This window comes from Phyllobates terribilis, unplaced genomic scaffold (genome assembly GCF_046119375.1).
Source record: "Phyllobates terribilis strain yellow unplaced genomic scaffold, ASM4611937v1 Scaffold_4__5_contigs__length_816908805, whole genome shotgun sequence".
Lineage (NCBI taxonomy): Eukaryota > Metazoa > Chordata > Amphibia > Anura > Dendrobatidae > Phyllobates > Phyllobates terribilis.
The window spans coordinates 799,889,080-799,910,005 of NW_027362764.1; the positions used below are offsets into that span (position 1 = coordinate 799,889,080).

A 20,926-nucleotide genomic window follows, 5' to 3' on the forward strand; every position below is an offset into this window, starting at 1 on the left:
TCAGCTGTGCCAGCAGAACCAGGGCAGAGACACAGGGTAACAAACCCTCAGCTGTGCGAGCAGAACAAGGGCAGAGACACAGGGTAACAAACCCTCAGCTGTGCGAGCAGAACCAGGGCAGAGACACAGGGTAACAAACCCTCAGCTGTGCCGGCAGAACCAGGGCAGAGACACAGGTTAACAAACCCTCAGCTGTGTGAGCAGAACAAGGGCAGAGACACAGGGTAACAAACCCTCAGCTGTGTGAGCAGAACAAGGGCAGAGACACAGGGTAACAAACCCTCAGCTGTGCCAGCAGAACCAGGGCAGAGACACAGGGTAACAAACCTTCAGCTGTGTGAGCAGAACAAGGGCAGAGACACAGGGTAACAAACCCTCAGCTGTGCGAGCAGAACAAGGGCAGAGACACAGGGTAACAAACCCTCAGCTGTGCGAGCAGAACAAGGGCAGAGACACAGGGTAACAAACCCTCAGCTGTGCGAGCAGAACAAGGGCAGAGACACAGGGTAACAAACCCTCAGCTGTGTGAGCAGAACCAGGGCAGAGACACAGGGTAACAAACCCTCAGCTGTGTGAGCAGAACCAGGGCAGAGACACAGGGTAACAAACCCTCAGCTGTGCGAGCAGAACCAGGGCAGAGACACAGGGTAACAAATCCTCAGCTGTGTGAGCAGAACAAGGGCAGAGACACAGGGTAACAAACCCTCAGCTGTGCGAGCAGAACAAGGGCAGAGACACAGGGTAACAAACCCTCAGCTGTGCCAGCAGAACCAGGGCAGAGACACAGGGTAACAAACCCTCAGCTGTGCGAGCAGAACCAGGGCAGAGACACAGGGTAACAAACCCTCAGCTGTGTGAGCAGAACAAGGGCAGAGACACAGGGTAACAAACCCTCAGCTGTGCGAGCAGAACCAGGGCAGAGACACAGGGTAACAAACCCTCAGCTGTGTGAGCAGAACAAGGGCAGAGAGACAGGGTAACAAACCCTCAGCTGTGCGAGCAGAACAAGGGCAGAGACACAGGGTAACAAACCCTCAGCTGTGCGAGCAGAACAAGGGCAGAGACACAGGGTAACAAACCCTCAGCTGTGTGAGCAGAACAAGGGCAGAGACACAGGGTAACAAACCCTCAGCTGTGCGAGCAGAACAAGGGCAGAGACACAGGGTAACAAACCCTCAGCTGTGCGAGCAGAACAAGGGCAGAGACACAGGGTAACAAACCCTCAGCTGTGCGAGCAGAACAAGGGCAGAGACACAGGGTAACAAACCCTCAGCTGTGGGGGCAGAACCAGGGCAGCAATGGCTTTCCACTGTGCAGTGCTGCGTCACATCCCTCGCTGAGGCCAATGGTCGGGCCCCTTTATCACCCCCTCCCACCACGATTATTACCTGGACAGGGGGTTCCCACTGAAATCTGCGATCTCCAAAGATTTGCAGAACTTGATGCTTTCAGGAATTTCAGGAATGTCTGAAAAAAAAGAAAAAAAAAACTGAATCCAAGACAGAAGAGAGGGCCCACCCACCCCTCCCCACACCCCCCAGGGACCGGAGGGCCCACCCCTCCCCACACCCCCCAGGGACCGGAGGGCCCACCCCTCCCCACACCCCCCAGGGACCGGAGGGCCCACCCCTCCCCACACCCCTCCCCACACTCCCCACGGACCGGAGGGCCCACCCCTCCCCACACCCCTCCCCACACCCCCCAGGGACCGGAGGACCCACCCCTCCCCACACCCCCCAGGGACCGGAGGGCCCACCCCTCCCCACACCCCCCAGGGACAGGAGGGCCCACCCCTCCCCACACCCCCCAGGGACCGGAGGGCCCACCCCTCCCCACACCCCCCAGGGACCAGAGGGCCCACCTCCCCACACCCCCCAGGGACCGGAGGGCCCACCTCCCCACACCCCCCAGGGACCGGAGGGCCCACCTCCCCACACCCCCCAGGGACCGGAGGGCCCACCTCCCCACACCCCCCAGGGACCGGAGGGCCCACCTCCCCACACCCCCCAGGGACCGGAGGGCCCACCCCCCGCCAGTGGACCCACCATTACGGGAGATGTCCAGCTCCACCAGCTGCATGAAGTTGGCCACCTCCGGGGGCAGCCGCTGGATCTCATTGTCGCTCAGTCCGAGCTTCCTCAGATTCAGCAACCGGAAGAAAGGCTGAAAAAGAAAAAACACACGGCCAGAAGCTGCGGTCACCGCCAGCAGAGCAAGTCACCGAGAGCACTACAACTCCCACAAAGGAGACACTCCTTCTCATCTCCCTATCACACAATGTATCACCATATCCCTAACCCCAGAGCTCAATATGTATCACTGCTCCCATCATCCCAGACACCAGGGGCTCACAATGTATCACTGCTCCCATCATCCCAGACACCAGGGGCTCACAATGTATCACTGCTCCCATCATCCCAGACACCAGGGGCTCACAATGTATCACTGCTCCCATCATCCCAGACACCAGGGGCTCAATATGTATCACTGCTCCCATCATCCCAGACACCAGGGGCTCACAATGTATCACTGCTCCCATCATCCCAGACACCAGGGGCTCACAATGTATCACTGCTCCCATCATCCCAGACACCAGGGGCTCACAAGGTATCACTGCTCCCATCATCCCAGACACCAGGGGCTCAATATGTATCACTGCTCCCATCATCCCAGACACCAGGGGCTCACAATGTATCACTGCTCCCATCATCCCAGACACCAGGGGCTCAATATGTATCACTGCTCCCATCATCCCAGACACCAGGGGCTCACAATGTATCACTGCTCCCATCATCCCAGACACCAGGGGCTCACAATGTATCACTGCTCCCATCATCCCAGACACCAGGGGCTCACAATGTATCACTGCTCCCATCATCCCAGACACCAGGGGCTCAATATGTATCACTGCTCCCATCATCCCAGACACCAGGGGCTCACAATGTATCACTGCTCCCATCATCCCAGACACCAGGGGCTCACAATGTATCACTGCTCCCATCATCCCAGACACCAGGGGCTCACAAGGTATCACTGCTCCCATCATCCCAGACACCAGGGGCTCAATATGTATCACTGCTCCCATCATCCCAGACACCAGGGGCTCACAATGTATCACTGCTCCCATCATCCCAGACACCAGGGGCTCAATATGTATCACTGCTCCCATCATCCCAGACACCAGGGGCTCACAATGTATCACTGCTCCCATCATCCCAGACACCAGGGGCTCACAATGTATCACTGCTCCCATCATCCCAGACACCAGGGGCTCAATATGTATCACTGCTCCCATCATCCCAGACACCAGGGGCTCACAATGTATCACTGCTCCCAACATCCCAGACACCAGGGGCTCACAAGGTATCACTGCTCCCATCATCCCAGACGCCAGGGGCTCACAAGGTATCACTGCTCCCATCATCCCAGACACCAGGGGCTCACAATGCATCACTGCTCCCATCATCCCAGACGCCAGGGGCTCACAAGGTATCACTGCTCCCATCATCCCAGACGCCAGGGGCTCACAATGCATCACTGCTCCCATCATTCCAGACGCCAGGAGCTCACAATGTATCACTGCTCCCATCATCCCAGACGCCAGGGGCTCAATATGTATCACTGCTCCCATCATCCCAGACACCAGTGGCTCAATATGTATCACTGCTCCCATCATCCCAGACGCCAGGGGCTCACAAGGTATCACTGCTCCCATCATCCCAGACGCCAGGGGCTCACAAGGTATCACTACTCCCATCATCCCAGACGCCAGGGGCTCACAAGGTATCACTGCTCCCATCATCCCAGACGCCAGGGGCTCACAAGGTATCACTGCTCCCATCATCCCAGACGCCAGGGGCTCACAATGCATCACTGCTCCCATCATCCCAGACGCCAGGGGTTCACAATGTATCACTGCTCCCATCATCCCAGACACCAGGGGCTCACAAGGTATCACTGCTCCCATCATCCCAGACACCAGGGGCTCACAATGCATCACTGCTCCCATCATCCCAGACGCCAGGGGCTCACAAGGTATCACTGCTCCCATCATCCCTAACCCCAGAGCTCAATATGTATCACTGCTCCCATCATCCCAGACGCCAGGGGCTCACAAGGTATCACTGCTCCCATCATCCCAGACGCCAGGGGCTCACAAGGTATCACTGCTCCCATCATCCCAGACGCCAGGGGCTCACAAGGTATCACTGCTCCCATCATCCAAGACGCCAGGGGCTCACAATGTATCACTGCTCCCATCATCCCAGACACCAGGGGCTCACAAGGTATCACTGCTCCCATCATCCCAGACACCAGGGGCTCACAAGGTATCACTGCTCCCATCATCCAAGACGCCAGGGGCTCACAAGGTATCACTGCTCCCATCATCCAAGACGCCAGGGGCTCACAATGCATCACTGCTCCCATCATCCCAGACACCAGGGGTTCACAATGTATCACTGCTCCCATCATCCCAGACACCAGGGGCTCACAATGTATCACTGCTCCCATCATCCCAGACGCCAGTGGCTCACAATGTATCACTGCTCCCATCATCCCAGACGCCAGGGGCTCACAATGTATCACTGCTCCCATCATCCCAGACACCAGGGGCTCACAAGGTATCACTGCTCCCATCATCCCAGACACCAGGGGCTCACAAGGTATCACTGCTCCCATCATCCCAGACACCAGGGGCTCACAAGGTATCACTGCTCCCATCATCCCAGACACCAGGGGCTCACAAGGTATCACTGCTCCCATCATCCCAGACACCAGGGGCTCACAAGGTATCACTGCTCCCATCATCCCAGACACCAGGGGCTCACAAGGTATCACTGCTCCCATCATCCCAGACACCAGGGGCTCACAAGGTATCACTGCTCCCATCATCCCAGACACCAGGGGCTCACAATGTATCACTGCTCCCATCATCCCAGACGCCAGGGGCTCACAATGTATCACTGCTCCCATCATCCCAGACACCAGGGGCTCACAAGGTATCACTGCTCCCATCATCCCAGACACCAGGGGCTCACAAGGTATCACTGCTCCCAACATCCCAGACACCAGGGGCTCACAAGGTATCACTGCTCCCATCATCCCAGACACCAGGGGCTCACAAGGTATCACTGCTCCCATCATCCCAGACACCAGGGGCTCACAAGGTATCACTGCTCCCATCATCCCAGACACCAGGGGCTCACAAGGTATCACTGCTCCCATCATCCCAGACACCAGGGGCTCACAAGGTATCACTGCTCCCATCATCCCAGACACCAGGGGCTCACAAGGTATCACTGCTCCCATCATCCCAGACACCAGGGGCTCACAATGTATCACTGCTCCCATCATCCCAGACACCAGGGGCTCACAATGTATCACTGCTCCCATCATCCCAGACACCAGGGGCTCAATGTATGACTGCTCCCATCATCCCAGACACCAGGGGCTCACAATGTATGACTGCTCCCATCATCCCTGACCTCCGGATATCACAGTGTATCACTGCTCCCATCATCCCAGACACCAGAGCTCACAGTCTAATCTTACGAGGTGTAGAGGACAACAGTAATGAGCGGTGCTGGCCGCCACCCCACCCCCGCACTGTGACAACAGAGCAGCGGTGTCAGGTCATCAGGGCGGGCGCCGCTGATTAAGCCCCACGCAATGATGGCGTCACCTGCCCAACACCCGCCGCACCGCAGAGACCCCAGATCAGAGCGACACGCAGCGGCCAGTACCACGCTCATCTCCCGATCTCTGGCGATAAAGGGGGTCTCCAGTTTACAGAAAAAAACTGCAAAAAAGAAAAATTCTACAAGTTTCCATAGACTTTGCTATAACTCCTCTTATCAAGATCTCTGCTTGCCATCAGTGAAGGCAGACCGCTCATCCTGCTCACAGCTGAGGGATCGTTACAACTGCATCCAGTGTTGTCAATGCTTTGTGAGCACCACACATCTCTGCTGGTTTGTTACAATGTATCAGTCCAGGGAGCACCGTCTACACTGGATGCACGGCAGGCTGATACAGGATCACTGCTAGAGAAGTGTACACAGCGGTGTGCGCCAAGGAGTCTACTGCATACACTGCAGATTGTCAGCTCTTGTGCTCAGAGCGCAGGGACGGAGGAGGAGGGGATGTAACGAGGCGGCAGCACAGCAGACAGGAAACATCCACTTCCCAAAACAGCGGAAGGAAGCAGGAAGGAATCAGAGTGCAGGAGAAAAACACGGACAGACAAGAGCCGGGGTATATAGTGGATGTAAAAGTCTACACGCCCCTGATAAAATCCCAGGTTTATATCAATTAAATAATCCAACCAAAAAGAATCATTTCAGAAAAGTTTCCTCTTTAACGCCGCCAAAATCCATTGAGAAACAAAGTGAAATATTTTTAGATGAAAAAAAGAGAAATAAAGCCGTATAATAATGATGTTGCATAAATCTGCACGTCCTTACACTAATACTTTGTTGCAGTCCCTGTGAGTTTCTGGCAGCGTTCAGTGTTTTTGGGTCGGGGTCTATCAGCGCGGCACATCTAGAATTGGCGATCTTTGCCCGCTCCTCCTTGCAGCAGCTCCACATCTGTCAGATTGCGGGGACAGTTCCTGTGTACAGCGCCCTCTTCAGGTCACCACAGATTGTCCCTTGGGTTCAGGTCTGGGCTTGGCCGTTCCAGAACTTCCATCTTCTCCTGGTGATTTGGAGGTAGTTTAGGGTCATTGTCTGCTGAAAGGTGAAATTCCTCATCTTCAGCTTTTCAGCAGAGGCCAGAAGGTTCTGATGTAAAATTTTCTGATATTTCTTCTGTCCATAATCCCCTCCCCCTTGGCTAAAGCTCCAGATCCAGCTGCTGAAAACCAGCCCCAGAGCCTAATGCTGCCCCCACCATGCCTCACTGTGAGGATGGTGATCTTCTGGTGATGACCGGTGCCAGCTTTACACCTTCTGGGATTATGGCTGCAGCGTGCCCTCTCGCTCTCATCAGACAGAACATGTTTTCTGCTTCTGGCCGACGTGATGGAGGTTTTGGCAGAACATTGTGGGGCCTGGAGGTTTTCTCTTCTCCTTGACCCCACAGGCTGGAGATATGGAGGATACTGTCTGCCACCATTGCTGGTGTCCTATGGTGTGTGGCTTTGCAGCAATGACACCCTGAAGTCCAGTGGCCATGGTCATCACTATCGCTGGTCTCCTCCGGTTTGAGGCTTTGCAGGAATGACGGCCTGAAGTCTGGAGGTCATGGCTGTCACCATCGCCCGTCTCCTGCAGTGAGAGGCTTTGCAGCAATGACGGCCTGAAGTCTGGAGGCCATGGCAGTCACCATCGCTGGTCTCCTCCGGTGTGAGGCTTTGCAGCAATGACGGCCTGAAGTCTGAAGGCCATGGACGTCACCATCGCTGGTCTCCTCCGGTGTGAGGCTTTGCAGCAATGACGGCCTGAAGTCTGAAGGCCATGGACGTCACCATCGCTGGCCTCCTCCGGTGTGAGGCTTTGCAGCAATGACGGCCTGAAGTCTGAAGGCCATGGACGTCACCATCGCTGGCCTCCTTCGGTGTGAGGCTTTGCAGCAATGACGGCCTGAAGTCTGAAGGCCATGGTCGTCACCATCGCTGGTCTCCTCCGGTGTGAGGCTTTGCAGCAATGACGGCCTGAAGTTTGAAGGCCATGGTCGTCACCATCGCTGGTCTCCTCCGGTGTGAGGCTTTGCAGCAATGACGGCCTGAAGTTTGAAGGCCATGGACGTCACCATCGCTGGCCTCCTCCGGTGTGAGGCTTTGCAGCAATGATGGCCTGAAGTCTGAAGGCCATGGACGTCACCATCGCTGGCCTCCTCCGGTGTGAGGCTTTGCAGCAATGACGGCCTGAAGTCTGAAGGCCATGGTCGTCACCATCGCTGGTCTCCTCCGGTGTGAGGCTTTGCAGCAATGACGGCCTGAAGTCTGGAGGCCACGGATGTCACCATCGCTGGCCTCCTCTGGTGTGAGGCTTTGCAGCAATGACGGCCTGAAGTCTGAAGGCCATGGACGTCACCATCGCTGGCCTCCTCCGGTGTGAGGCTTCGCAGCAATGATGGCCTGAAGTCTGGAGGCCATGGCCGTCACCATCGCTGGTCTCCTCCGGTGTGAGGCTTTGCAGCAATGATGGCCTGAAGTCTGGAGGCCACGGATGTCACCATCGCTGGCCTCCTCCGGTGTGAGGCTTTGCAGCAATGACGGCCTGAAGTCTGAAGGCCATGGACGTCACCATCGCTGGCCTCCTCCGGTGTGAGGCTTTGCAGCAATGATGGCCTGAAGTCTGGAGGCGATGGCTGGTGTCCTCCTGTGTGAGGTTGTGCAGCAATGACGGCCTGAAGTCTGGAGGCCATGGACGTCACCATCGCTGGCCTCCTCCGGTGTGAGGCTTTGCAGCAATGATGGCCTGAAGTCTGGAGGCCATGGCTGGTGTCCTCCTGTGTGAGGTTGTGCAGCAATGACGGCCTGAAGTCTGGAGGCCATGGACGTCACAATCGCTGGCCTCCTCCGGTGTGAGGCTTTGCCGCCTTTCCTGCAGTGACTTCAGTTGTCACTTGTTTGTGGCTCTTTCTACCCTTTGCCTTCAGCCGGTGAAATACGGCTCGATGGGCTGAGATCTGGTGAGGATTTGGCCATTGCAGAGTATTCCCCGTCTTTGCTTTCTCAGGATGTTTTGGGTCATTGTCCGTCTGTCCTCTGAAGCCTCCAATCATCCTTGCTGGATTTGGGTGAATCTGAGCAGACAGTCTCGCCCTGTACACACAGGATTTATCCGGCGGCTTCTGTCTTCAGTCTCATCATCATCAGTAACCACTGGTGACCCTGCCCCGTTGGCAGCCATGCATGCCCGCGCCATCACACCGCCTCCACCATGTGTTACATGGGATGTGCCGAGGATCAGGAGCCGCTCCAAGCCGTCTCCAGACTTTCTCCTTCCATCATTCTGGTGCAGGTTGATCTTGGTTTTGCTTTTCCAGCCCTGGCGGCTTCTTTAGATGTTTTTGGTAAAGTCTAATCCGGCCTTTCCATTTTCCAGCTGATTAGTGGTTTGCACCTTGTGGTGACCCCTCGGTATTTGCTCTTATGACGTCTTCTCTTTATGGTGGACTTAGACACCGACTTCCTGCAGAGTCTTCACTTGGGGGGATGTTGTTCACCATGGGAGGGATTGTGCGATCATCCACCACTGGTGTCTTCCGGGGACGTCCAGGCCTCTCTGGGTTCACAGCTCACACATCTGGTCGCTGCTCACATTTCTGCTCTCGCTGACGGATTTCTTCTTCTTTTTCAGCCTGATGATCTTGTAAAAAAAAGTTAAAAAGCAAAAACTTCAGTCACTGTCCAATTATTTCCGGTCCTCACCGTACGTCCAGGCATCTTTACACCTCCGGTCACACTGCTACCAGGAATATCAATAGCAGTAATGCTGAGCATCATCCTCGCCATCCGGCACCACAGGGGGCGCTATCACAGCGCCACAGACAGGGGCAGCAGCAGATCTCTGTCCCTCCTGGTGACGCTCACATCCTATCTGTGTGGGAGGAGTCACATGACATCACAAGATCCCGCTCAGCCATTCAGCAGCTCTGATCAGGGTCACGTGACAGAAGCTTGAGTCCTCACAGACCTTGTATCACATGACCTCGTCCAGAGCCGCTGATTGGCTGACCGGTCATGTGACTCCGAACCACCAGGCTCCGTTCTCAGCAGGTTGGGGCCCGTAATCAGGGGCCACGCTGATGGCAATGTTATAGGACACTAGTTTGTAGCTAAAGACCCCCTATATACATAACGGGGTCCCCGACAGCCCCCATAATCACAGTACAATGAAGCCTTCAACAGCTTCATTTGCTTCCATTTTCCACCTCCCTGCTTGCTGTCAGTGAATAGGACCCTTCTTATCGGCTGAAACACCCACCCTGACAGCAATAAGTTACTGGACTGACACAAAGTCACAAGCCCTCAGCTGTAACACCTCTGTGCTGCAGCCACCCAGGTGGTCACTATGGTGAGCGCACCTGTGCAGCCGCCAGGCACCAGAAAAGGGGCACAGGCCGAGGGGGCTCCTATCTCCAGATATTCACCGCCGGACGCAGAGAAGCAAAGAACACAACTGCGCCGCACACTAGAGCACCGCACGCCCACCGCAACCCCGCAACTGTGCCGCTCACTACAGCACCGCATGCCCACCGCAACCCCGCAACTGTGCCGCTCACTACAGCACCGCACGCCCACCGCAACCCCGCAACTGTGCCACTCACTACAGCACCGCACGCTCACCGCAACCCCGCAACTGTGCCGCTCACTACAGCACCGCACGCCCACCGCAACCCCGCAACTGTGCCGCTCACTACAGCACCGCACGCCCACCGCAACCCCGCAACTGTGCCGCTCACTACAGCACCGCACGCCCACCGCAACCCCGCAACTGTGCCGCTCACTACAGCACCGCACGCCCACCGCAACTGTGCCGCTCACTACAGCACCGCACGCCCACCGCAACTGTGCTGCACACTACAGCACCGCACGCCCACAACTGTGCCGCTCACTACAGCACCGCACGCCCACAACTGTGCCGCTCACTACAGCACCGCACGCCCACCGCAACCCCGCAACTGTGCCGCACACTACAGCACCGCACGCCCACCGCAACACCGCAACTGTGCCGTACACTACAGCACAACACGCCAACCGCAACCCCGCAACTGTGCCGCTCACTACAGCACCGCACGCCCACAACTGTGCTGCACACTACAGCACCGCACGCCCACCGCAACCAAGCAACTGTGCCGCTCACTACAGCACCGCACGCCCACCGCAACCCCGCAACTGTGCCGCTCACTACAGCACCGCACGCCCACCGCAACCCCGCAACTGTGCCGCTCACTACAGCACCGCACGCCCACCGCAACCCTGCAACTGTGCCGCTCACTACAGCACCGCACGCCCACCGCAACTGTGCTGCACACTACAGCACCGCACGCCCACTGCAACCCCGCAACTGTGCTGCCTGCACACTACAGCACCGCACGCCAACCGCAACCCCGCAACTGTGCTGCACACTACAGCACCGCACGCCAACCGCAACCCCGCAACTGTGCCGCTCACTACAGCACCGCACGCCAACCGCAACCCTGCAACTGTGCCGCTCACTACAGCACCGCACGCCCACCGCAACCCCGCAACTGTACCGCACACTACAGCACCGCACGCCAACCGCAACCCCGCAACTGTGCCGCAAGCCCACAGCAACTCCGCAACTGTGCTGCACACTACAGCACCGCACGCCCACCGCAACCCCGCAGCTGTGCCGCACACTACAGCACCGAACTCCCACCGCAACTGTGCCGCTCACTACAGCACCGCACGCCCACCGCAACCCCGCAACTGTGCCGCACACTACAGCACCACACGCCAACCGCAACCGTGCCGCACACTACAGCACCGCACGCCCACCGCAACCCCGCAACTGTGCCGCTCACTACAGCACCGCACGCCCACCGCAACCCCACAACTGTGCTGCACACTACAGCACCGCACGCCCACCGCAACCGCGCACCTGTGCCACTCACTACAGCACCGCACGCCCACCGCAACCCCGCACCTGTGCCACTCACTACAGCACCGCACGCCAACCGCAACCCCGCAACTGTGCCGCTCACTACAGCACTGCACGCCCACCGCAACCCTGCAACTGTGCCGCTCACTACAGCACTGCACGCCCACCGCAACCCTGCAACTGTGCCGCTCACTACAGCACCGCACGCCCACCGCAACCCCGCAACTGTGCCGCTCACTACAGCACCGCACGCCCACCGCAACCCAGCAACTGTGCCGCACACTACAGCACCGCACGCCCACCGCTACCCCGCACCTGTGCCGCTCACCACAGCAAAGCACGCCCACCGCAACCCCACAACTGTGCCGCTCACTACAGCACCGCACGCCCACCGCAACCCCACAACTGTGCCGCTCACTACAGCACAACTGACCGTAACCACAGAGAGAACGACGGGATGACTGTGCCCACCTGTCCTACAGTCACATCCACCAGTAATGGCTGATAACAGGGAGTAATAGATTGTAGTCTCCTGTCCTACAGTCTCCTCCCCCAGTAATGGCTGATAACAGGGAGTAATAGATTGTAGTCTCCTGTCCTATAGTCACCTCCCCCAGTAATGGCTGATAACAGGGAGTAATAGATTGTAGTCTCCTGTCCTACAGTCACCTCCCCCAGTAATGGCTGATAACAGGGAGTAATAGATTGTAGTCTCCTGTCCTACAGTCTCCTCCCCCAGTAATGGCTGATAACAGGGAGTAATAGCGTGAGGAGGTTGTGCCAGTAGAGGCCGGTGGTCTCGCAGAGCGGTAGTGTGGGGTCTGCGCAGGATGGAGGAGGCAGGAGGTGAATTCCAAGAATGCAGATCGGCCTCTTCCTCATTCCACAATTCCGGATGTTTCCTTCCCATTCCCTGGAGTCACATCCAAAAACAAACCGCCTGACGCTACAGCCGCTGTCACAGGGACACAACCAAGCGCCTACAGACAAAGGGGGGCAACAGCAAACACAACACAAAATCTGCAGCAAAATCAGCTGATAACAAGAAATGGCCGATCATCACATAGAAGACATGACGATGGCCGCAGGGCCGAGGGCGCCACCCACCGTCAGGGACGAGAGCGCCACCCACCGTCAGGGACGAGAGCGCCACCCACCGTCAGGGACGAGAGCGCCACCCACCGTCAGGGACGAGAGCGCCACCCACCGTCAGGGACGAGAGCGCCACCCACCGTCAGGGACGAGAGCGCCACCCACCGTCAGGGACGAGAGCGCCACCCACCGTCAGGGACGAGAGCGCCACCCACCGTCAGGGACGAGAGCGCCACCCACCGTCAGGGAGGAGAGCGCCACCCACCGTCAGGGAGGAGAGCGCCACCTACCGTCAGGGAGGAGAGCGCCACCCACCGTCAGGGAGGAGAGCGCCACCCACCGTCAGGGAGGAGAGCGCCACCTACCGTCAGGGAGGAGAGCGCCACCTACCGTCAGGGAGGAGAGCGCCACCCACCGTCAGGGAGGAGAGCGCCACCTACTGTCAGGGAGGAGAGCGCCACCTACTGTCAGGGAGGAGAGCGCCACGTATCGTCAGGCTGCAGGAAATCGAGCGCCACCTGTCATCAGGCCACAGGATATAGGGGGCGCCACCTACTGTCAGTGCGGCAGGATTGCTGTGCCACCTATCGTTAGTGCAGAACTCACCTCCGCGATCAGTCACTGACATGCAGACTAGGTAGTCAGGGGTTAATAGCCAAGCTCGTAGAACAAAGGCCACTTGTGAGACGTCACCAGGATCCGCTGCCAACAAGACAACTACTACACCATGTCGCCCATCACACCCAGATACCTAGAACCCAACCCCCGGTCACGCCCCACAGAGGGCACCGGAGAACAAGTTCATCCCGTACAACCGACCCGTCTGTTATCATACAGGGTGAAGCCGCCATCGTCCTCCGTGAGTCTCAGCACCAGCCAGACAAGCGGGCACGAGGTAGATGCCACACAGAGGAGGGAAGGCTGCTCACCCAACACCACCCTGAAAGCAAACAGGATACCCTGAGCCCACACATGCCAGCTGCGTCATCAAAGGGGGCAAGACAGACCCTCTCGGGGGGGCACAGCAGGGCAGCAGTGTTGTGGGCTGGACAGACCCTCTCAGGAGGCACAGCAGGGCAGCAGTGTGGTGGGCAGGACGGACCCTCTCAGGAGGCACAGCAGGGCAGCAGTGTTGTGGGCAGGATGGACCCTCTCGGGGCACAGCAGGGCAGGACGGACCCTCTCAGGGGGCACAGCAGGGCAGCAGTGTGGTAGGCAGGACGGACCCTCTCAGGAGGCACAGCAGGGCAGCAGTGTTGTGGGCAGGATGGACCCTCTCAGGAGGCACAGCAAGGCAGCAGTGTTGTGGGCAGGACGGACCCTCTCAGGGAGCAGAGCAGGGCAAAAGGGTGGTGGGCAGGACGGACCCTCTCAGGGGGCACAGCAGGGCGGTGGGCAGGACGGACCCTCTCAGGGCGCACAGCAGGGCAGCAGTGTTGCGAGCAGGATGGACACTCTCAGGGGACATAGCAGGGAAGCAGTGTTGCTGGCAGGACGGACCCTCTAAGGAGAAGCAGCAGTGTTGTGGGCAGGACGGACCCTCTCAGGGGGCACACAGGACAGCAGTGTTGTGGGCAGGACGGACCCTCTCAGGGTGAACAGCAGTGTTGTGGGCAGGACGGACCCTCTCAGGAGGCACAGCAGGGCAGCAGTGTTGTGGGCAGGACGGACCCTCTCAGGGTGAACAGCAGGACAGCAGTGTTGTGGGCAGGACGGGGCACAGCAGGACAGCAGTGTTGAGGGCAGGACGGACCCTCTCAGGAGGCACAGCAGCAGTGTTGTGCCCCCTGAGGGTCCGTCTTGCCCACAGCAGGACAGCAGTGTTGTGGGCAGGACGGACCCTCTCAGGGGGCACAGCAGGACAGCAGTGTTGTGGGCAGGACGGACCCTCTCAGGGGGCACAGCAGGGCAGCAGTGTTGTGGGCAGGACGGACCCTCTCATGGGGGAATACCAGGACAGCAGTGTTGTGGGCAGGACGGATCCTCTCAGGGGGCACAGCAGGACAGCAGTGTTGTGGGCAGGACGGACCCTCTCAGGGGGCACAGCAGGACAACAGTGTTGTGGGCAGGACGGACCCTCTCAGGGGGCACAGCAGGGCAGCAGTGCTGTGGGCAGGACGGACCCTCTCAGGGGGCACAGCAGGGCAGCAGTGCTGTGGGCAGGACGGACCCTCTCAGGGGGCACAGCAGGGCAGCAGTGCTGTGGGCAGGACGGACCCTCTCAGGGGGCACAGCAGGGCAGCAGTGCTGTGGGCAGGACGGACCCTCTCAGGGGGCACAGCAGGGCAGCAGTGCTGTGGGCAGGACGGACCCTCTCAGGGGGCACAGCAGGGCAGCAGTGTTGTGGGCAGGACGGACCCTCTCAGGGGGCACAGCAGGGCAGCAGTGTTGTGGGCAGGACGGACCCTTTCAGGGGGCACAGCAGGGCAGCAGTGTTGTGGGCAGGACGGACCCTCTCAGGGGACACAGCAGGGCAGCAGTGTTGTGGGCAGGACGGACCCTCTCAGGAGGCACAGCAGGGCAGCAGTGTTGTGGGCAGGACAAACCCTCTAAGGGGGCACAGCAGGGCAGCAGTGTTGTGGGCAGGACGGACCCTTTCAGGGGGCACAGCAGGGCAGCAGTGTTGTGGGCAGGACGGACCCTCTCAGGGGGCACAGCAGGGCAGCAGTGTTGTGGGCAGGACGGACCCTCTCAGGGGACACAGCAGGGCAGCAGTGTTGTGGGCAGAGCTTTTGCATCAGTCAGGAATGACAAATATCTCATGGAAGTTCTTACAAGCAGACACCAGAGATCACACCGGCGGTGGCAGCGCCCGGGCCTGTCCGACCAGTGACGGGGCAGGAGCATCTCCCCATTAATCATTGCAATTACCAGGGCAGAGCCAGCCGCAGACCCGGGGGTAGAACAGACATCACAGCGGGCAGCAGACACTCTCATCAGTGCGGCCAGTCCATCATCGCCAATCACACAGCAGCCATCTGGGCACCTCAGGAGCAGAACTCCACACTGTGCCCCCAGCCAGATACCAGCCCCCTATTCACCCCCAAACCCTAATGCTCCTAGCCTCAGCCTCCCCTCTCTCCGGCCTCTCTTCTCCTCTCCTCAGCCTCCCCTCTCCCCGGCCTCTCTTCAGCCTCCCCCCGGCCTCTCTTCAGCCTCCCCTCTCCCCGGCCTCTCTTCAGCCTCCCCTCTCCCCGGCCTCTCTTCAGCCTCCCCTCTCCCCGGCCTCTCTTCAGCCTCCCCTCTCCCCGGCCTCTCTTCTCCTCTCCTCAGCCTCCCCTCTCCTCAGCCTCTCCTCAGCCTCCCCTCTCCCCGGCCTCTCTTCTCCTCTCCTCAGCCTCCCCTCTCCCCGGCCTCTCTTCTCCTCAGCCTCCCCTCTCCCCGGCCTCTCTTCTCCTCTCCTCAGCCTCCCCTCTCCCCGGCCTCTCTTCTCCTCTCCTCAGCCTCCCCTCTCCCCGGCCTCTCTTCTCCTCTCCTCAGCCTCCCCTCTCCCCGGCCTCTCTTCTCCTCTCTTCAGTCTCCCCTCTCCCCGGCCTCTCTTCAGCCTCCCCTCTCCTCAGCCTCCCCTCTCCCCGGCCTCTCTTCTCCTCTCCTCAGCCTCCCCTCTCCTCAGCCTCTCCTCAGCCTCCCCTCTCCCCGGCCTCTCTTCTCCTCTCCTCAGCCTCCCCTCTCCCCGGCCTCTCTTCTCCTCAGCCTCCCCTCTCCCCGGCCTCTCTTCTCCTCTCCTCAGCCTCCCCTCTCCCCGGCCTCTCTTCTCCTCTCCTCAGCCTCCCCTCTCCCCGGCCTCTCTTCTCCTCTCCTCAGCCTCCCCTCTCCCCGGCCTCTCTTCTCCTCTCTTCAGTCTCCCCTCTCCCCGGCCTCTCTTCTCCTCAGCCTCCCCTCTCCCCGGCCTCTCTTCTCCTCTCCTCAGCCTCCCCTCTCCCCGGCCTCTCTTCTCCTCTCCTCAGCCTCCCCTCTCCCCGGCCTCTCTTCTCCTCTCCTCAGCCTCCCCTCTCCCCGGCCTCTCTTCTCCTCTCTTCAGCCTCCCCTCTCCCCGGCCTCTCTTCTTCTCCTCAGCCTCCCCTCTCCCCGGCCTCTCTTCTTCTCCTCAGCCTCCCCGGCCTCTCTTCTTCTCCTCAGCCTCCCCGGCCTCTCTTCTTCTCCTCAGCCTCCCCGGCCTCTCTTCTTCTCCTCAGCCTCCCCGGCCTCTCTTCTTCTCCTCAGCCTCCCCGGCCTCTCTTCTTCTCCTCAGCCTCCCCGGCCTCTCTTCTTCTCCTCAGCCTCCCCGGCCTCTCTTCTTCTCCTCAGCCTCCCCGGCCTCTCTTCTTCTCCTCAGCCTCCCCGGCCTCTCTTCTTCTCCTCAGCCTCCCCGGCCTCTCTTCTTCTCCTCAGCCTCCCCGGCCTCTCTTCTTCTCCTCAGCCTCCCCGGCCTCTCTTCTTCTCCTCAGCCTCCCCGGCCTCTCTTCTTCTCCTCAGCCTCCCCGGCCTCTCTTCTTCTCCTCAGCCTCCCCGGCCTCTCTTCTTCTCCTCAGCCTCCCCGGCCTCTCTTCTTCTCCTCAGCCTCCCCGGCCTCTCTTCTTCTCCTCAGCCTCCCCGGCCTCTCTTCTTCTCCTCAGCCTCCCCGGCCTCTCTTCTTCTCCTCAGCCTCCCCGGCCTCTCTTCTTCTCCTCAGCCTCCCCGGCCTCTCTTCTTCTCCTCAGCCTCCCCGGCCTCTCTTCTTCTCCTCAGCCTCCCCGGCCTCTCTTCTTCTCCTCAGCCTCCCCGGCCTCTCTTCTTCTCCTCAGCCTCCCCGGCCTCTCTTCTTCTCCTCAGCCTCCCCGGCCTCTCTTCTTCTCCTCAGCCTCCCCGGCCTCTCTTCTTCTCCTCAGCCTCCCCGGCCTCTCTTCTTCTCCTCAGCCTCCCCGGCCTCTCTTCTTCTCCTCAGCCTCCCCGGCCTCTCTTCTTCTCCTCAGCCTCCCCGGCCTCTCTTCTTCTCCTCAGCCTCCCCGGCCTCTCTTCTTCTCCTCAGCCTCCCCGGCCTCTCTTCTTCTCCTCAGCCTCCCCGGCCTCTCCTCTTCTCCTCAGCCTCCCCGGCCTCTCCTCTTCTTCTCAGCCTCCCCTCTCCCCGGCCTCTCTTCTCAGCCTCCCCTCTCCCCGGCCTCTCCTCTTCTTCTCAGCCTCCCCTCTCCCCGGCCTCTCCTCTTCTCCTCAGCCTCCCCTCTCCCCGGCCTCTCTTCTTCTTCTCAGCCTCCCCGGCCTCTCCTCTTCTTCTCAGCCTCCCCTCTCCCCGGCCTCTCCTCTTCTTCTCAGCCTCCCCTCTCCCCGGCCTCTCCTCTTCTCCTCAGCCTCCCCTCTCCCCGGCCTCTCTTCTTCTTCTCAGCCTCCCCGGCCTCTCCTCTTCTTCTCAGCCTCCCCTCTCCCCGGCCTCTCTTCTTCTTCTCAGCCTCCCCGGCCTCTCTTCTTCTTCTCAGCCTCCCCGGCCTCTCTTCTTCTTCTCAGCCTCCCCGGCCTCTCTTCTTCTTCTCAGCCTCCCCGGCCTCTCTTCTTCTTCTCAGCCTCCCCGGCCTCTCTTCTTCTTCTCAGCCTCCCCGGCCTCTCTTCTTCTTCTCAGCCTCCCCGGCCTCTCCTCTTCTTCTCAGCCTCCCCGGCCTCTCTTCTTCTTCTCAGCCTCCCCGGCCTCTCTTCTTCTTCTCAACCTCCCCTCTCCCCGGCCTCTCTTCTTCTTCTCAGCCTCCCCGGCCTCTCCTCTTCTTCTCAGCCTCCCCTCTCCCCGGCCTCTCTTCTTCTTCTCAGCCTCCCCGGCCTCTCTTCTTCTTCTCAGCCTCCCCTCCCCCCGGCCTCTCTTCTTCTTCTCAGCCTCTCTTCTTCTTCTCAGCCTCCCCGGCCTCTCCTCTTCTCCTCAGCCTCCCCTCTCCCCGGCCTCTCTTCTTCTTCTCAGCCTCCCCGGCCTCTCTTCTTCTCCTCAGCCTCCCCTCTCCCCGGCCTCTCCTCTTCTCCTCAGCCTCCCCTCTCCCCGGCCTCTCCTCTTCTCCTCAGCCTCTCTTCTTCTCAGCCTCCCCGGCCTCTCTTCTTCTTCTCAGCCTCCCCTCTCCCCGGCCTCTCTTCTTCTTCTCAGCCTCCCCGGCCTCTCCTCTTCTTCTCAGCCTCCCCTCTCCCCGGCCTCTCTTCTTCTTCTCAGCCTCCCCGGCCTCTCTTCTTCTTCTCAGCCTCCCCGGCCTCTCTTCTTCTTCTCAGCCTCCCCGGCCTCTCTTCTTCTTCTCAGCCTCCCCGGCCTCTCTTCTTCTTCTCAGCCTCCCCGGCCTCTCTTCTTCTTCTCAGCCTCCCCGGCCTCTCTTCTTCTTCTCAGCCTCCCCGGCCTCTCCTCTTCTTCTCAGCCTCCCCGGCCTCTCCTCTTCTTCTCAGCCTCCCCTCTCCCCGGCCTCTCTTCTTCTTCTCAGCCTCCCCGGCCTCTCCTCTTCTTCTCAGCCTCCCCTCTCCCCGGCCTCTCTTCTTCTTCTCAGCCTCCCCGGCCTCTCTTCTTCTTCTCAGCCTCTCTTCTTCTTCTCAGCCTCCCCGGCCTCTCTTCTTCTTCTCAGCCTCCCCGGCCTCTCTTCTTCTTCTCAGCCTCCCCGGCCTCTCTTCTTCTTCTCAGCCTCCCCGGCCTCTCCTCTTCTCCTCAGCCTCCCCTCTCCCCGGCCTCTCTTCTTCTTCTCAGCCTCCCCGGCCTCTCCTCTTCTCCTCAGCCTCCCCTCTCCCCGGCCTCTCTTCTTCTCCTCAGCCTCCCCTCTTCTCCTCAGCCTCCCCTCTCCCCGGCCTCTCCTCTTCTCCTCAGCCTCTCTTCTTCTCAGCCTCCCCGGCCTCTCTTCTTCTTCTCAGCCTCCCCTCTCCCCGGCCTCTCTTCTTCTTCTCAGTCTCCCCGGCCTCTCCTCTTCTCCTCAGCCTCCCCTCTCCCCGGCCTCTCCTCTTCTCCTCAGCCTCTCTTCTTCTCAGCCTCCCCTCTCCCCGGCCTCTCTTCTTCTTCTCAGTCTCCCCGGCCTCTCCTCTTCTGCTCAGCCTCCCCTCTCCCCGGCCTCTCTTCTTCTTCTCAGCCTCCCCGGCCTCTCCTCTTCTCCTCAGCCTCCCCTCTCCCCGGCCTCTCTTCTTCTCCTCAGCCTCCCCTCTCCCCGGCCTCTCCTCTTCTCCTCAGCCTCCCCTCTCCCCGGCCTCTCCTCTTCTCCTCAGCCTCCCCTCTCCCCGGCCTCTCCTCTTCTCCTCAGCCTCTCTTCTTCTCAGCCTCCCCGGCCTCTCTTCTTCTTCTCAGCCTCCCCTCTCCCCAGCCTCTCTTCTTCTTCTCAGCCTCCCCGGCCTCTCCTCTTCTTCTCAGCCTCCCCTCTCCCCGGCCTCTCTTCTTCTTCTCAGCCTCCCCGGCCTCTCCTCTTCTTCTCAGCCTCCCCTCTCCCCGGCCTCTCTTCTTCTTCTCAGCCTCCCCGGCATCTCTTCTTCTTCTCAGCCTCCCCGGCCTCTCCTCTTCTCCTCAGCCTCCCCTCTCCCCGGCCTCTCTTCTTCTTCTCAGCCTCCCCGGCCTCTCCTCTTCTTCTCAGCCTCCCCTCTCCCCGGCCTCTCTTCTCAGCCTCCCCTCTCCCCGGCCTCTCTTCTTCTTCTCAGCCTCCCCGGCCTCTCCTCTTCTTCTCAGCCTCCCCTCTCCCCGGCCTCTCCTCTTCTTCTCAGCCTCCCCGGCCTCTCCTCTTCTTCTCAGCCTCCCCTCTCCTCGGCCTCTCACCTTGGGCAGCTCCTGCAGCTGGTTGGAGTCCAGGAGCAGCTCCTCCAGGCTGCGGCTGTAGCGGTAGATGTCGTCGGGCACGGCGTGCAGGGAGCAGTGCCGCTTGTCCACAGACTCCACATGGCGGTTACAGCGCCACAGCGGGATGCACTTCAGCATGGCGCCCGCCGCCCCCGGGTCACTGCCCGGTGCTCACACAACAGCTCCCAGCCCGCGGGTCACTGCACACTGCTGAGGGACGCGGCCGCCACCGCCGCCGAGCCTGCCGGGAGCTGTAGTCACAGACGGCCAGGAACCTGCAGAAGACTACATTTCCCATCACTCCTCTGTGCGCAAGCGCAGCCACTCTGCCGAGTCCATGTACATAAAACCATACCTTGAGGAGAGCCACAAGACGCGCAAAGAACGCCGGGAGTTGTAGTAACAAATAATTGAACTAACTAATAAAATGCCCCTGTAAAACTACAACTCCCGGCATGCCGCTGCACACATTTCTCTGAACAATCGGAAGTCTTACCAGGGAGGGGAAATGTGAAGACTACAATGCCCAGTAAACGAC

General features: G+C 59.9%; 1 protein-coding gene across 30 annotated transcripts in view; it reads right to left on the minus strand.

Moving 5' to 3' along the window:
• SCRIB (scribble planar cell polarity protein) overlaps positions 1 to 20,701 on the minus strand; it is a 185,625-nt gene extending 164,924 nt beyond the window's left edge. For 20 of the 30 annotated variants that reach the window (XR_012320202.1, XR_012320197.1, XR_012320195.1 and 17 more), the window contains exons 1-3: positions 20,368 to 20,700; positions 2,046 to 2,163; positions 1,389 to 1,467 (exon numbers count right to left, since the gene is read on the minus strand). Coding sequence is in view for 20 of the 30 variants with exons in the window: in XM_073680023.1 (XP_073536124.1) it covers positions 1,389 to 1,467; positions 2,046 to 2,163; positions 20,368 to 20,526 (356 nt within the window). In the remaining 10 variants the exon portion in view is untranslated. Of the gene's footprint in view, positions 1 to 1,388; positions 1,468 to 2,045; positions 2,164 to 20,367 lie in introns of all 30 variants that reach the window. The other 10 variants (XM_073680033.1, XM_073680032.1, XM_073680029.1 and 7 more) reach the window with 3 other exon arrangements.
• Between the last annotated feature and the right edge of the window lie 225 nt (positions 20,702 to 20,926).